This window comes from Tyto alba, unplaced genomic scaffold (genome assembly GCF_018691265.1).
Source record: "Tyto alba isolate M040663 unplaced genomic scaffold, T.alba_DEE_v4.0 Super-Scaffold_28, whole genome shotgun sequence".
Taxonomy (NCBI): Eukaryota; Metazoa; Chordata; class Aves; order Strigiformes; family Tytonidae; genus Tyto; species Tyto alba.
This window is the reverse complement of record NW_024881302.1, coordinates 14,939,021-14,956,489: the sequence shown is the minus strand read 5'-3', so window position 1 is coordinate 14,956,489 and position 17,469 is coordinate 14,939,021. Positions and strand designations below refer to the sequence as shown.

Sequence of the window (17,469 nt, the reverse complement as noted above, 5' to 3'; positions counted from 1 at the left end):
TGATAAAATGTAGGTATTGTTTGTGAAAATTAATATGCTATTCAAAAACACCAAATTAAGATGTTTACACAGCAGTAACAAACTGCACAGATGTAGCATGAAAAGTCACTGTTTAGAGAGTAGTTCCATAAACAAGATTATAGTGGATTACAAGTTGTATGTGAATTTACGTTGCCACCTTCTACAGGAAAAAAAAAACAGTACACACACAAGGAAAAGCAAGGATCAGCAGATAGCAGATAGTTCCAGTGGTAAAATATGTTGAATTTATCAATTGTGATCTCTTTGCAAAGTTAAATTAATGACTTTTTGATATGTAAAGCTAACTCTAATACAGCTATCTAATAAAAAAATTAGGCTGTATGTGAAAAATATACTCCCTTTTATGCAATTTCTGTCTAATGATAAGGCTTAGGGGGGTTATTTATTTATTTGTTTTACATAAAGTGTACTAATTTGCTTGAATGAGTCAGGAGAGGGTGTTGAGACAGACCAAACTATAATAGATCAGGATTTGTACTTACTGCATACAAGACTGCAGGGTTGTAGCAAGACTAATGTTATAAACTAACTTGAATTAATTTTTAAAGAAATATCAAACACTGGTCTTTAAATCCTCTAGCAATGAAACTGTTGTCTTGAAGTGTATTATTTATGTGTAAGGTAAATTGCATTCTAGCTCTTAGAGTCTGCAGGGCATTGAAACTTTCCTTTCTGGGTTCTTGAAAAATTCAGACAGTCCTATGTATATTTTACCTCTTTGGTGTTACTGGGAAATTTCTGTGTAAGTTTCACATTCCAATTTCAATTTTCAGTTATCCATCCCCAGATCTCCTAGGCACATATGTAGAATTCTGGATGATAATGTGCTTTGTAAAGACACTGTTATATTGTCAAGCCTTTGAATACGTTTTCTATGGTTTAGCTCTGTTAATTCTGCCACAGACTTCTTTAAGGCCACTTACAGGTATGAATCTTTGATGACAGTGCCTTTCTGGTTTTCAGTCCTCACAGCCTAAACTCTGAGACATTCTTTGCTGAAACTGTAAATTTCAGGCTTCCCTGAACAAAAGTGGTAAAAGCGTAAAGAAATTCCCAGAAAATAACAGTACCTGGCTTTACTCACTTCACCTGTAATTTGTAGCTCCTTCATTTCAGCATCATCTTAGGAAACCTCACTGGATTTTTGTTGGCAATCTATCTGTTCAGCTTCTTAGTATGGAATTTGCTCCTAATGTTTTGGTATGCTAATAGAGCGCAGTTCAACCATCCTACTCCTAGTTTCTCATCATTTATGTTAATGCAGTGAACAGAAATTACTTTTTCCAATTTGCATTTATACAGTATGCTGATTATATAATTTCTTCCTGGGGCACCCTTTGTTCCTGAAGCTACACAGCACCTTCAGAATTCTTAAGTTCTCTTCAGATTAATCTAATTGACCTTAAATTCTTCTGGAGTGTTTTATTTCAGAAGTTTCCAGTCCCTCATCCCCAACCTGCTCTCATATACCAAATTTCCTTCATATTTCTCTCCTTTTAAGGCCTGAAGGTAGAAAGCAATCTCTGTGTTGTCTGTGGATGGAACAGTTGCCTAAAATCTAAATTTTGAATTTTTGAGTTGGTTTTAGGTAGCAGGAGATTAGCATGGAACATGTTTTTGTCTCTAAACAGATATATGCCATGGTTTGTATTTAAATCATTAGAAATTTGTAAAGATTAACTGTTTAGTTTGTGGGACTCTGCCTGTGATGTCAGCGAGTAGCAGATGAAGAGATGTGGTGGCACTGATTCAGTTTTAGGTTTACACGTGAGCTGTTCCCAGTGCCTGGTTTGGGTCACTTGAAAATTCTTCTTTAGTGTGCATAAAAGTTTGCATTTGCATGAGTATCATTGTATCCCATGAAATGTAGACGCTGCTGCTGAGCTGATGCTTCAGATGATGAGGACCTTGATTTGTAAGGTGTTCTTAGCACAGATGTATAGGCAGTACAGGAGATTGTAGATGTTTCTACTTTGAATTTAAGAAGATTTGCATTTACTAGGGAAGATGATGTTGAATTTAACTTGCTAGAATTAATTTAACATGTAGTTGTTGCTGATGAAAATGATGTATTCTGTTTGAGTTCTTTTGCTTCCTCCTTAACAGGCTTATTGGTACTGAAACTGTGTGGTAAGGTTTATTTTCTTTTTGATTAAGCTGTTGTCTCTTAAAAGAAATTTGATACTAGCAGGAAATGGGAGATTTCTTCTTTTTATTTTTTTTTTAAAATGAAAAATGTCAGAAAGAAAAGCGAACCTGTAAAATTAGAACACAAAAAAACCCTAAATATATTAATATAGTCAGAAGGAAGAGGAAGCACAGGAAAAATCGAATAACAGTTGTAAGATAATCCTTGTAATTTCATTCAACTACTTTGTTTCTTCTTCTTTTCTTCCAGATCCTCTCTACTAATGCAAAAGACAATAACTATGTTGCTTTTACATACCTCTCAGAATTTTTTTCTGGTTAATATGTGCTGTACATGCAGTGATTAATTAGGCACTGTGTGATAGAATTAAAGAACACAGATGAGAAATTTCTGTAATATGCTGATAGACCAGCATTAGTTACTTTTACTTTTTGGATGAAGGACATTGTATTTTTTCCTAATCTGTCTAGGGGTTTATAATTCTGTTGCTTTGTCAAATTGTAATATACAGCAATGCCCTTCAATTATAAAATAGTGTTTTAAAACTAGAGAACAGTACCCCTGTAAGAAGTACCATGGTATGATCTTCTTTTGGTGAGAAAGAAAAGCTGTAAAACTTTGTTTCTGGGTCTCACTTTTATGTCAGGCAACCTTCACCACTGATTGTACTTCTTTTCCCTTTCACAAGTCAAGGCCTTTTCCATAACAGTGACCATTTATCTAGACAAAATGACCCTCTAGTGCCCATCGGCACTGCTTATGAAATGGCAACTAGGATGTGATGTGTTACCTACCTCCTATGTAGAAGTCTCAGTGGCCTCTGAATGAAAGTACTAATCTTATTTGAAAGTGTATAGCTCGCTTCTGCAACAAGGCTGTTATTAGGACATGGAGAATCAGTTTCTTCCATTGTCAAGCACTGATGGGAAGTTAAAGGGGTTTCAAAAGTCTTGTAATACAGGGAGACATATTTATTCATTGTTTAAAATCAGCTAAGAAAATCAACAAATAATAATCTCCTTCCTATTCTCCAGTTTATTCCAAGTACATATTAAAAATATCACTGAAAGCATATACCATTGAGACAGATACAGAAATGGATTTGATTTTCTTATATTTCAACTTCTGGTATTTTTTAGTACCTTTGAACAGATTTAACTCCTTTTTAGTAATTTTTCTGAGAGTTTAAGCCCACCACTTTATATAAAAAATGGCAGGAATACTTGCAGCGTGCTTTACTTTATTTTGCTTTACCCTTTTAGCAGACAGATGATGCAGCACAGACCGATGGCCAGCAACAGACACAATCTTCTGAAAACACAGAAAACAAATCACAGCCAAAACGGCTTCACGTCTCAAATATACCATTCAGATTCCGGGATCCAGATCTTAGGCAAATGTTTGGTGTAAGTATTCATCCTTTATTTATGCTTTTTTATATTTGCTTTGCAATAGGTATTTTATATTATAGGCAACTATGAGAGTAATATCCCTGATTTAGACTGTTTAACCATTTTCAGTAATGATTCTCTTTTCACGTATTGATAACTAAACATCTGATTTGCCAGTCACAACTGGGAAGGAAATTCTACTGATTCTGCTCTATGTGATAGATGGGTGTACTCTACATATTGTGTTGGTTTGTATTACATGCAGAAAAAGCTATATACATTGGCTTAAAATATTGACTGCATCAATATTCCTGCTGTACACATCTGGATTTATATGCCTGTAATTATTGATTTTTGAGAGCATGATGTAAAATAGTCCATACTTGACCTCATGAGCAAGGGACCCAAATCTATAGAATTAAGACATGGACTGAATTTAAGCAAGAAATTCTGGAGTGGGAATCCTCACCCATTCCCACAGTTATTATAAATCTGTAAGCTTCTAAAGTTTCTGACAGTATTTTTCTATAAGTCTCTCAATTTTTGCTTTTGCCTAGGCCTTTACCCACCTTTAAGTGCATTAACTGTGTTTCAGACGTCTCACACATGCCATCAATTCTAGGCTCATAACTCTATGCTAGATCTCATAATTCTAGGTTAGAAGTTAGACTGGGTTTCTTCTCCCTGCTCCATTAACTCTTAGGTTTATTTTGAAATGTCACTAAATAAAACCTAGAAATAGTACTTGATGAGTGATTAGAACCCACCTTTTCCTCTTCCAAGTCGGTGCTCTTAAGTATTTGTGTTACTCTAGATTTCTTATTTCTGACTCAGTAAAACTTAATTCTCTTCTGCTTTACAGTTTGTTATACAGTGCACCATCAAGTATTTCATGGCACAACACTTCTCTCCATCATTTATGTTCAGTTCAGATTTTTAAGTTCTTCTGATGTCTGTATGTGAGTTAAGACATTGCGTGTTTCAGTATTAATTTCTATGGAGTCAAGGGAACAGTCACTGAAAAAAGAATCCTGGTATAGTTTTGGGAAATGAGAGTGACTGTTTTGCCATATCTGACTTGCTACTGGTAACCTCCCCTAAATGCAGCTTAGAGTTCATCAGCAGAATAGCAGAAGGCATAATAATTAACCCTCTAGAGAAAAAGATGCAAATTTATTTAAATTAAACAAACCACTTAAAATAGATGGATTTTATTTGAAAATACATTAAATGAAAGGGTTTTGGGGATTTTTTTGAGGGATTGTAGTAATTTATAAGTGAATAAAAACTACATTTCTTTTCAATATTTCAAAGTCTTAGGTCTCAAAAGACTGGTGAATGACTGGAGTTTTCCAGCTTTAGAAAGGCTTGGTAACAGTAAACTTTTAGCTTCTGAATTGATAGAAAAACAAAATTCCTGCAAGTGTGAATTGAAATATTTGATATAAAATGTGGTAATGCTGCATCATGACCATGTTATACCCATAGCAGATGATTTTTTTTGCATGGACATAAGTACAGCATAGGAGGATTGTTTAAACATTAAGTCAGTGTCTGCTTATTAGATAGTGAATGCAAGAAGATCAAATAAGCCAATGGATAACAAATGATGGTTGATTTTTCCATAACCAGATTGAAACCCTTTAATATTCTAGAGAAGCAATACTGTCCTTTCTGTCCTGTGATTGTTTATTATATCTTAAGACTAGAGTATAGACTGAGTTTTGCAATTCCTTGGACTCTTGATAGATTACTCACTTGCCTGCTTCTAATTTCTACCTGTAGCACTGATCCATACTGCATATTAATGACATATGAAATAAGGGAAATGGCCCACTGATACATTATCAAACATTACAGTGTTGCATCACAACATGTGTCATATCAGAAAGTGTTCTAACTAAACACTGCTCAAGGCAAACATTTATTCTCTTAGTAAGACAAGTCCAATAGAGCCCTTTTCTCTGACATAGCAACTGTGGTCAAGTTCGGTGTGTGAGAACAATGCCTAGATGATTGTGAGTGCTATTGTAAGGTCAATAGGAATAACAGTTGCTACAAATATTACAATAGAAGTGCAATTCTGAGCAGGGAAAAATCCCAAACCCCAAACAAGTATCTGTTCTAGTTTTCAAAATTATACTCGAGTAAGCAAGAATTGCTTAGGGAGTAATGGTTATCCCTTTTCAGCAAGGGTGGAGAGAAATCCTCACACCTTGAAGCCAGCAACAAAACTCCCAGATGGCTTAATCTTATTCCTATCAGAAAGTAAGTGGCAGAAGCAACCAAACTCCTTGACCTGTCTAGGAAAACAGCTGCAAAAAGTCTTACGAAACAAAGGTTCTTCAAAGGGAAGGATGACCAGAGGGTGGCAATGTTCACGCAGCCATTAATCCTGTCTTGTTAGTGATGTTTATTACCCAAGCAAAGCAACTCAGTAGCATATTATCTGTGAAAAAACAGTGATGGCAGCTGAACTGGGTGGATTACAAGGAAGTAACCTACTTTGTGCAAAGACAAAAATAAAAAAAAAAAAACGAAGTTTGGGATTTTCATTTCTCTGTGATCACAGTTTAATGACGATTTCCTCTTTGTCAGGTCATTTCACTGAACTTTAAAATTAATAAATGCATATGTGGAATAATAGTGACAAATGTAAGGATACGTACAATTTAATTGTGCTATCGATCTGGCCCCTTTTCAGTGTGTCTTTTTTGATACTTTATCTTTGATTTTATGTTCTGTAATTTTTTGATGTGTTGCACCATTTTCTGAAACAAAAAATTGTATTATAGATGATGGAAGTGTTGAAGTTATCTTATTTTCATGTAACTTTTCTATTTCTTTACAGCAATTTGGTAAAATCTTAGATGTTGAAATTATTTTTAATGAGCGAGGCTCAAAGGTAAGCAGTTTAATTCACCCATGGAATTTTTTAATTTGTTTAAAATATTTATATGAGTGAAAGGAAACAACTGCACTGCTGTAAAAATAACATCTGAAACTCTATATTGGTGAAAACATCTGAGCTGTCATTCAGTTTCCTAAGCAGCATGAAATTCATTGGACTCATTTAATATCTTTTAAAAGGAGTAATTTTAGCTACTCCAAACTGTCATCTGTTTTATGGGAATGTTGATTTCTGCTGTCTTTAGTCTTCAATGGTAATTATATTTTTTTATTTTATAAGATGAGTCCATACTTACAGATACTTGTAGGCAGGATTGTATTACTACAGGTATTTTTTCCCCTACTGGAGTGAAAGATGATAATGATACCTAATGACGATCCTCTTTAGTAAGTAGCTGATAAAATATGTGATTGTTCCAGATTATCTAAGTGCAGATGTTTTCCTCTTTAGTTAAAGCTTCAGTACACCAACCCTTTGAAAACAATCTATTTCAACATTTATTTGATTAAAAGAGTTCTTATTGTAATGAAAACATTTTTTTTTCTGAAAATTACTTTGCCTTAAATGCATACTTCCATTTTTTAAATATTTAAGAAATAAAGTGAGAGAGAATGGCTATGATTGCATTAACATTGTTACCTGGTGCAAAACTGTAGCCCAGTATGCTTCACTTGTGATATCAGCTGCATTATGAAGGTTTATGTGTGTCATGTGCATGATATCTTTTTCCTTTTCCTGCCATGTCAGACACACTTGAATGTTTATCCACCAGTGTTTCAGTCTTCCTGTAACACTCATATATGATTTATTATTAGCAATGAAATTGTTTTCCTGTTTTAGACATACTGTAATCAGTCATGTTTTAAGAATCAGATACATCATAAATCTCTCTTAAAGCAGATATATTTAAATTCTGTTAATTTTCTCCTAATGTGTTTGTATTTATATTCTAAACTTAAAGCCATCACCTTTTCTTTTTCTTCTTTTTCTTCTTCTTTTTCTTCTTCTTTTTCTTCTTCTCTTTCTTCTCCTTTTTCTTCTTCTTTTTCTTCTTCTTTTTCTTCTTCTTTTTCTTCTTCTTTTTCTTCTTCTTTTTCTTCTTCTTTTTCTTCTTTTCTTTTTCTTTTTTTTTTTTTTTATTTTAAATAGAATAGCTGAAATTTCCTGGTTTATGGTCCAAAATTATTCTGACATTCATTAATTAGTACCCTTGCCTGCTATCCAAAACCCAATTGGAATATTTACCACTTTTTCAGTGAACAACCAAAATGCATGGAATTTAGTGGCTTAGAATCTCCTACTTTGGCTGTGGATTATTATCATCGAATTCAGTAGTGTTTGCAAAAGATGTTGATTGTCCAGAACCTGCTTCTGCTGGATAGTATTATATATTTCAGAAGATGTCCCACACTGCCACCTTTGATTGGTTCTGTTGAAGATGGAATGGAACTGAATACACATGTCATGGTGGTGGTGGTTCACATGTTTGTTTAGCCATTAAACCTTACGCCTGTAGGCCTTGTGACCACCACATCTGTATCGGCTTGCATAAGTAAAAGACTCTTTTGAAGTATTTGAGGGATGAGGTGAGGAGGTATCTCTGAATGGAGTTTTTTTAATAGTGATCTTGAAGCAGTGAAAACATCCCAGTGCCTTCTGAAAAAAAAAAGTTCCTAGAGAGGATTTCACAAGGAAGAGGTTTCCCTAGGTAGGCTTGTAATGGCACTACCTCAGTTACAGACTGTGTTAGAGACTCTAAAACCTATTCTTATTAAATACTTCTACACTAACCAGTGCCATGTTGCTGCATCCAAACTGACTCTGAGTAAGCTGCTGAAGTTACTTGAAGCAGTTTTCTGATGACTCTCACTGCTTATATATGCTGCTTCTCATCTTGTTTAGTGTTATTTCAGGTGTAGCTATGTAGTATTTTGATTTGCAGAAGTACCTTTAGACTCTTTCAATGAAATAAAAAGTTAAAAAACAGGATTAGGAATAAGAGGACCTGTTTTTTTTTTTTTCCTTTTTTTTTTTTTTTTTTTAATTTTAATCTAATTGTTTCATGTCCATTCTGTAGGATATAAAATGCACCAGATTAAAGTCCCATTCCTGGCAGTGTTTATCTGTGTTTTCATAAAATCCCACTGAAACTGAAAGGACTACTAAGTGGTGTCAAACTGAGTACAGGTAAAGAAGTTTGCAGGATAAAATTAAAACTTGTTTCTAGCTGCAATTTGGCATAAAAGAATTGCTAGAAGTTTGGGGGGGTTTTGTTTATTTCTTTTTATTCCAATATTTAATGTTTTAAAAGATTCTTGCAGAAGCACCAGAAGTAAGCTCATTTTCATGCCATAATGATTAAGAAAATGGAATTGCATATTCAAAAAGTGTAATGCTGCAGCACCACCATAAAGTATAAAATAATCTTGCAGGAGGGATTCTGTCCATTAAAGAAACCCTAAAATAATTTAAGTTTCATACTCCAAATTTCTGCTTGTTTGGGGGCATAATAATAATTAAGATAACTTTGCTAGAATTGTATGCCAATACTGATGACTTTTGAAACTCTTTTTGTAAGAATTGCAAGATTTTCAGTATTTTTTACTGTAGATCTTCCTTACGACCTGTGTTTAACTAAATGAGGCTTACCTTTGCCAATTCTTGAAGCTGTTGATTAAAATAACATTAAAAACTGCTGGTAATTTACCTTTCCCTGCATTTACCACTCATCTTTGAAGGAGAATTTGAAATATAGCTTACATTTCATTTCGTTATTTTAATACTACTCTGCTGCTTTAACATTGAATTTCTCCATGGAGCTGTGAATGGCTTTTTTTTGGAGTACAACTGCAAGGCTGCAAAGATAAAGGAACATCAACAAGTACCATTTTTTTTACAGTTGTAAATTAATGCTCTATACAACTATATACCACATATATACTTTCATAAATCTGTGTGTATATATATTAATATGCATATAGTATCTATTATATTAACATCTATTTCTTCAAATAAGAAGAGTCCCAAAGCACCTCTCAAAGTAAAACAGATCCTTCTCAAGTACTAACTTGGCTATGGTAAATTCATTTGACAGACTTGAAAAATAAAATGCTGAAATTTACATTAATGGTTAATAAAATACATAGGTTCCTAAGCTGAAGTAGTTGTTGAATCAGCTGCATATGAAATTAATGTTAACATGTTTGTGCAGATACTTGAATGTGTGATGAATTAATTTGTTCTGTGGTTGAGTTTCTCTGTCAGCTAGGTAAGATTTGCCAAAATAATAGGAGCTCAATTTAAATAGTGTTAATTATGAGAATAGATACAACATAAGAAATTAAAAAATTACAATGACTCTTCTTTTCAGAATCTCTGAAGCCCCTGTCTTTTCTTGGCTTGTGGCTCCACTTTATATCTTTTTCTAATTTTTTAATATAATTAGGTTTTTATCTTTTCCCTTAGTTGCTTGCAAAAAAAAAAAAAAAAACGGTAGTGCTATAAGCTAAGAAGAATGATTCACAGTTTTGACTAAACAACTCCCACCAAATGTTTGTAATTCTAGGAAGGGGACTTTGTTCAGCAATGAGGAGGGAGAGGGAAGAACAAACAGAATTGGGGGAATTTATGCTATTGCATGGAGCTTGGCTCGCTGGATCGATGGTTTCAGTGATGTTTTTTGCTGTGAAATTTTCTTAATGGCATCTTAAATGATCAGATTTTTTTTTTTTTCAGAGCTTTTACAGGAGGGGAGGAAGCAGCTGAAGAAGTAGTAAAAGTTTGAAGTTGAGGATGGGTTTATGTATAAGAAAAGCCTATGCACGCATCTAAAACATAGGGATTAGTACTGAGAAGAGGGATTTACTTCCTCTGAACACTCCTGGTGCTTTGGGGAAAAGACACTTATATCCTCAGTGTCTTGTGACAAGCAAGGTCGTGGCTTTGCGCTAAAATTGTGGAGGGTAGAGTGGAGAAAATGTGTGGAATCAGGTGTTTTGAGAATGGCTTCAGCTAGAAGTAAAACTGCTGATAGAGCACATCTGAGCTCAGGCTTCACTGTGGCTTTGATAGAGGGGGAAAAAAGAGCAACAGACAGTATGTTTAAGCTACTTTGAAAAGAATGGAACGTAAACTGCTACTGTCTGTAAATGTCACTTTATATGTTATAAACAGCCATAAATAAATGTGTTCTTTGAATAAGTAAAATAACCCGAATAACCCCGTATAATGATGCTGATATTTTCTTAAATTTTCTAATGCATTGTTGATTAATTAGTTTTGTAGTTCATATCCATTTTTTTTTCTCAATGCTCGGTGTCAATTTTGCCTTAGTTTCATATTTGGTCTCCTGAGTGTAGAAAATGTATAAATAAATGTACAAGTATCATCCCTTCCTTTTCTTTTTTTTTTTTTTTTAAATCAGTCACTGTACATTACAGGTAGAACTGCAGAGTGTAAGTGAGTGTGAATACTGGCCACAAAGCTTAGCGAATGGACTGGAGATGGAGGAGGCATGAGGCATGGCTTATTGATGAGGAACAGAACAGAGGGAAGCTTTAACTCATAGTTCAAGCTAAAGGAGCAGTAAAGAAAAAACTTGCAGTAGGACTTCAGATATGTGCAGCAATGCCTATATATAAAGCAGCCATGCATCACTTGCAAATGTTTCTTGTTATGATACACCAAGGATGTAGAAGCTTATTTGTTCAGATAACTTTGGGAAAGCATGCAAAGGCATTGTAGTGCTAATGTAAGAATTACTTCAAAGGGTTGGTGTATGTTTCTAAAATGTCAATGTCTGATTTTTTCAAAAATATTTGCCATTATAAACAGTGTTTAACTTATCACAATAAAAAGAATTTTAGTAGGATTGGATATGTTTGTTTAGCCTAATATTATAAAGCAAAGCATTTGTCATAAGCAGAATTTCATATTTGTTGAATATTCTCCTGTCCCACTAGCATGGGATTCTGGAGTTCTACCAGTTGCATGTTCTATATGTGGAGAGTAATATACATAAATAGTAAATGAGCCAGTTAAACTTTTTCAAACATTTGCATTTTTATTCCTTTATCGAAGTTTCTTTTTCTATTCACATCATGTGATTTTATTTGATCTGTTAATACAAGGAATTTTATACTTTGTTCTAAAAGTACTTTTGTTTTGTTGGTGGTTTTCTTTCCTTTTTTTCTTTTATAAAAAAATAAGTAAAGGCTGTACAGTTTGACAAAAGTTTAAGTTACCCTAGTGTTGCATGGGAACAATGTTTCTTATGATCACAACAGCATGATTAAGTAGGCAATGTTTTAGAGTATATTGACATTCAGTGTTGAATTTTGTGCACATGTTTTTTATTTCATTGAGATATCTGCATGTCATTAAAATGTGGTTCATTTTCTTTTCTCATTAGTTCATTTTTTTCTATGTGAAGACACTGTAATTTATTTTAATTTCATTTTCTTATTGTTAGATTTATTTTCCTCTGTAGTGACATGTAGAAAGGTATTTTTGGTATCATTCTTTGAATTTCTCAGGGTTTTATCTAACTGATGACAGAAAAAATTTGTTCACATTTGTCGCTTATTTATTGCACATCTCAATACAATTATAATTTTTCTAATTTGCATGTTACAGAAATGAAGCAAGGACAAGAAAATATTAAATTAAAGAGAGAGAACATAAGCAAACAAGTGGTCATTGACTGAAATAATAATGTGCATGTTGTTTTCCCCCCTTCTCCCTCCTGCATGCAGGGATTTGGTTTCGTAACTTTCGAAAATAGTGCTGATGCGGACAGGGCGAGGGAGAAATTACACGGCACCGTGGTAGAGGGCCGTAAAATCGAGGTGCATGTTCAAAATATTTTCCTTTTCATCTTTTTTATAAATGTCTGCTTCACTCTCATTTGTTGTTTCAGATGCATCATTGGTGTCTTCTGTGTGCTCCCCTTCCCCCTTCCCATTGTTTATATATATATTTATATATAAAGACAGAGAATCTGGCCTTACTTGGGTTTTTTATTATTATTTCTTTTGTAATTATTATTATTATTATTATCATTATTGCTGAAAGGTGGATGACAGAATTGAAAAAAAAAGAAAGCTTTAATATTTCGAAGTTATTATTTTGGATGTTTTGTAAATCAATGGGTGCAGTAGATTCCAAAAACCAGCCAACAAAAAAAAGAAAAAAAAAATTAAAAATTGAGAACAACAAAAAAAAAGTGTGACAGACAAAACAAAAACAAACAAAAGGAACAAAAGGTTGGTTTTTTTTTTTTTGGTTTGTTTTGTTTTGTTTTGTTTTGTTTTTTTTCTGCAGGGTTGATGTGGGATCCACAGTGGCTTTCAAAAAATTCAGATTGGGAAGGAAGCATCCAAAAGATGTACAAGAAAATGAAACAAAGCCAGACTAGAGACCGACCAATTTTAAGATTTAATTTGTAATGAAACCATCAGGCTAATTTGGCTGGATGGCCTGAGCCATTCCTATCTGTTAAAAAACCAACACAAATGTGTTTTAGTACCACTGGATCCCCTTCAATACTGCCTCAGTCGTATTTGTTAGAATAAAAAAAAATACCAATTGAAAATGCTGTCGTCTTTTGAGTAAGATGTTGCATATTTTGCCTTTTCATTTTCCCCCTTCGACGGTAGCGCTTAGGGCCCTCACCAAACTCTCAGTAACCATGGTAACTGTATACATACCCATGCTGGCGATGGTGCTGAATGGTAAGTGGAGAAGTCCATCTGCCGTTTCACGTATTTAGCGCTGATATACCACGTGAATTTTTTTGACTTGTTGTATTAAGTTTTCTTGATGCTACATTTTTTTCTATATTGGTACGCCTGTAATTGAGTGTACGTTTTAAGCAAGCCTGGGAGGCACTGATTGGATTGAGGATATGACTTCGTGCACATCTTACTCAGATTGTTAACTCCATATTGTGTTAAATAATGCACCCTCTTTTTATCCTTTTGTTAGCTGTGATTTTAAAGCTTGAATGATTTTGTTAATTCTTGCAATGAAAAAGGCTCTTGTTCCAAGTGTTGAATGCTTAGATGTTGCTTTTCCAATGGTACTTCTCTTCTAAAGGGTTATGTTGCACACTGCTAAAATTCGTTTGTCCCTTTTTTTGACATTTTCTTTGTTTCCTTGTACCTTGTCTCTTTCCCTTCTACTCCACTGCATGTTCCTTCATATAATCTTTTTTTCTGTTTTGAGTATTTATTGTATCAGTGTTATCATGGAATACAAGCATGCTCTTAAGTCTTCAATTATGCAGTACCTTTTAATTTGCTTTTAATGTCTTTTTATTAAAGTTTAAATGATATGATGTTGCTTTATTGAAATGATTTGTAAGTTAAAATGGTTATGAAAGTAAATGTAATTATAAATAGTATGATTTTGTTATGCACCTGTTGCCTTCTATAAATTAAATTGCATTTTATTTTTTACATGACTAATAGCAGTAATAATGCATGCATTTAATAGTAACATGGACCCTCCCTGTAACACTTTCTAATCCAGTGTTCTATGTGCTTAGGTAAATAATGCAACAGCACGTGTAATGACAAATAAAAAGACCGTCAACCCTTACACGAATGGTAAGTGCATGAGCTCTCAGTGCTTTGTTTTAATGTCAGTGCATGTGAAACCTCACTCTTCTGCTGAATGGGTGGACTCATCTACTCATGAAGTGTCATAGTGTGCATCTTCTGCATCTTCTTGAGCTCAGGCTTTGTCCAGCAACCTAAAACATTGTATGGTTGGGCATAAATTCCATCTGTGTCGAGTTCAGCTAATTCACAGCCATGTGGGCCCAGCATGTATCATTTTGCCTGATTGGATTCTGAGCATTTAACCACAGTGGCTTCTGTGTGTGAAAATATACCTGATAGGAAAGCGTTCTTCTCTTCTAGCTTTGTGTAGTGTTAATGTTGCGAAGAATGAACTAATCAGAGGATTCAATTTTGCTTGGGAGATGGAGGTAGGGAGACCAGTGGGAAGAATGTCTCTGTCAGGCATGAGATTCTTCTTAGCACCAAGATACGCTTCGAGGCAAAGATAATTTTCTGTGTCTTCCTTCTACAATTTGTTAGAAGTAAAGGGCAAACTATAATTGGGTGCTGCTTCCAGCTTTTTTTCCCTGGAAAAATCTAAATTCCAAGCTGTCTAAAAAAAATCACTCTAATATTGACCTAAGTTACTATAATGTTGTACATTAATGATAGAGGAATAACCCATAGGTATTTGAGGGGTTTGGAAGCAATACTTTTTAAAATGTTTCCTTTGGCAGTGTTTGATCATGTGCTTGGGTTGTTTGCATTTGTTTGTTCAGAAAATTCTAACAAGTTTCTAACTCAACTATGTCAAACAATGATACATCAATTTAAGTTAATTGCAATTATGCTTTCCAGTTTTACTAGACTGTGTAGTTATAATTATTTGCTTTTCAATTTAATTTAGTTTTTCCCATCCAGTAGAAAGCAGATGAAATCCGCACATATATCAGTAAAGGTTTCCACAGGTAGATTAGGCTCTTTTCCATTTTGAAATACAAGGAATCTAATTTTCTATATCTGAGGTCTCATTAGTGAAGTTTTACTAAAACATAGGGCAAACAGTGGCTTTATTTTTTAATGAAAGAGTCATAATTTTTTCCTACCACAGTAAATATAAAATATAGTGTTGGTGTTCGTTGGACATGATAATCGAGCTATTAAAATGATCTGGAGAAGAAGAGTTTGAAATTCCTCATGCTCACTCAGAAACTGTTCTCTTGCTCATTTTGTATGTAAACGTGGAACTTGGCAGATGGGAAAATCTTCATTTTTACTGGCTTTAAAACATCACAGTGAATCTAGTGAGAGAGAGACAAAACCTAACTCTGGATCAAATAACAAGATTTTGTTGAAATAAGGAGCTAAATTCATGCTATGTATATGTTACTAGGAACATTGCTATGTTGTAATAATAAAACGATAAAAGTAATTTTGTTATAAACAATGATGTATATTTTTTATTCATATTATCCTAAGGCTACAAAACTGTTAATTCACAAATAACATGTTACATACCAGCACATCCAGTGCTGAAGGAAGGGAATGCTGGAAACAGATGTGAGATTTTAAGGAACATGGTTTTAGAGGAGGTTCACCTCTGTGTCCTGCACTGCAGGGTTCCTTAGGTTACACATTATCATTTATTAATATCCAAAAAGAGAATGATGAAAATCTGCTGTTAAGTGTTTCCCACTTGAAGTGTTTTGTCTGTCATATTCCATCCTGTTCCATCTGGACTAGATATCACCTGTCCAGTGCATAAAGATTAGCATTTATGTTTGTGAATCTGTATATCTAAGGTGTTGCACATAGGATGCTCTTTGACACACCTTTCGATACGTATCTATCAGACAAACGGGTTGTAGCTCATACATTTGGGGTTTTATTTTTTTTAAATGTCTGAGGTCCCCTAAAGTAAACACACAAGGAGAATCATGTTCTTCTTGCGTAATAATTACAGGCCACAAGGAATGAAGTATAAACATGCAAGGTGCTTCATTTAGTTTAATCAGTGCTTGTATTATCAGTCATCCTGATAGTGAGTGATTCTAGTTCTTCAGCATTTTGTCAGGAATTAACCAGTGCAATCATATTCACATTTGCAAGATGCTTCTGATGCAGATAGCCAGAAACATTTTGTTTGCACGTGCCTATCTCTTCATAACCACTTTTTAAATAAATTACTTCATTTTTCAAAGAATATGTGGTGACTGACATGTTATTGTCAGGTGTTCAGAATGTAGTTGGGGTACATGTTGGATTATGTGAAAACATCACGCAATAAAATTTCTTCTAATTTAAAAATAAGGTACACGCTGTTTTGTCTTTCATTCCCTGAATACTAATGGTTGTTTGATATCAGGACTCATGTTGTAAATATGGTTGCAAAAGTCAGTAGATTTTAAAGCACAAAACCCTTGATTTTTTTATTTTTTAATATTTGCAGCTTCATTCAAATAAGCGGTCTGCTTTTGCATTCTAGATTGTTTTTGAAATAAGTGTGCTTTCTAGTGACTTTTGATGACTCCCAAAATGAGCAGTTAATAAATGCTCAGTTGCTAGGAGAGCTTTTTTGGTGCAAGATGGTTATCAGACAGGATGATTTTGATGGCTCTCCTCGTGTGCTTTGGAGATAGGACTGTCTTTTCTTTGCAAATAAATTCAGTGTCAGGAGTTCTACTTGTTGGCAAAAATATTTCGGAGACATTTTTAGATGTTCCAACCTATCCTGTTCACAGTTATACTTTCTTCTGATGCCCATATTGCAATTCAGGATGCTCACCCAAGTGTTGTAGGGAATAGAGAATTATGTGCAAAGCAGATTCAGAGAACTGAAGCAATGAAAGAAGAACATGAAACAGAGATCAGTAGAGGGATAAATATGCTTTAAAGGTTATACTTGCAGTGCTTTGAATTTGAGCCTTCTGTTGATCTGAACTTAGGTTCAGAATCACAGCTAGTTACTATTACCACAGTTAAATTCCCTCTCGCTCCCCTTTCCTTCCCCCTCTGTCGCAGGGCTGCTTTCCCACCAGTACATTCCTCCGGCCAGGGCTGCCTTTCTGGCCTGTGAAGTGAAAATAATCCTCTGCACTGCTGTGCCCCACTTTGTACCAAAGCTTGTTACACTCTGCAGTATGATTATTTCCTTCCCTTTAGCATGCTTAACATGGATTTCTTTGGATGACTGTATAGGGTGGGGTTTTGTGGCAGGCAGAGGGGTTGTTTGTTTCCTTGTTTGATTTTTAAGTTTTGAGCCTTTATAGTTTCAACTTGAGCAGGAGATTAATATTGTGACAGTAAGAAAAATGCACAAAATGACACCCACTGCAGAGAATTTGCCTCCTCCAGCTGCTGAAGTAGGGTTACTTGGCAGCTACTCACTCTGATACATCAACTACTATCACATTT

General features: G+C 34.4%; 1 protein-coding gene across 29 annotated transcripts in view; it reads left to right on the top strand.

Annotated features, from left to right (window-relative positions):
* The window catches only part of RBFOX1 (RNA binding fox-1 homolog 1), a 1,320,820-nt gene that overhangs the window by 1,211,512 nt on the left and 91,839 nt on the right, over positions 1-17,469 (top strand). For all 29 annotated transcript variants that reach the window (XM_042798374.1, XM_042798373.1, XM_032983544.2 and 26 more), the window contains 4 exons: positions 3,454-3,597; positions 6,434-6,487; positions 12,247-12,339; positions 14,040-14,100. In XM_042798374.1, coding sequence (XP_042654308.1) covers positions 3,454-3,597; positions 6,434-6,487; positions 12,247-12,339; positions 14,040-14,100 — 352 coding nt within the window. The remainder of the gene's footprint in view (positions 1-3,453; positions 3,598-6,433; positions 6,488-12,246; positions 12,340-14,039; positions 14,101-17,469) is intronic.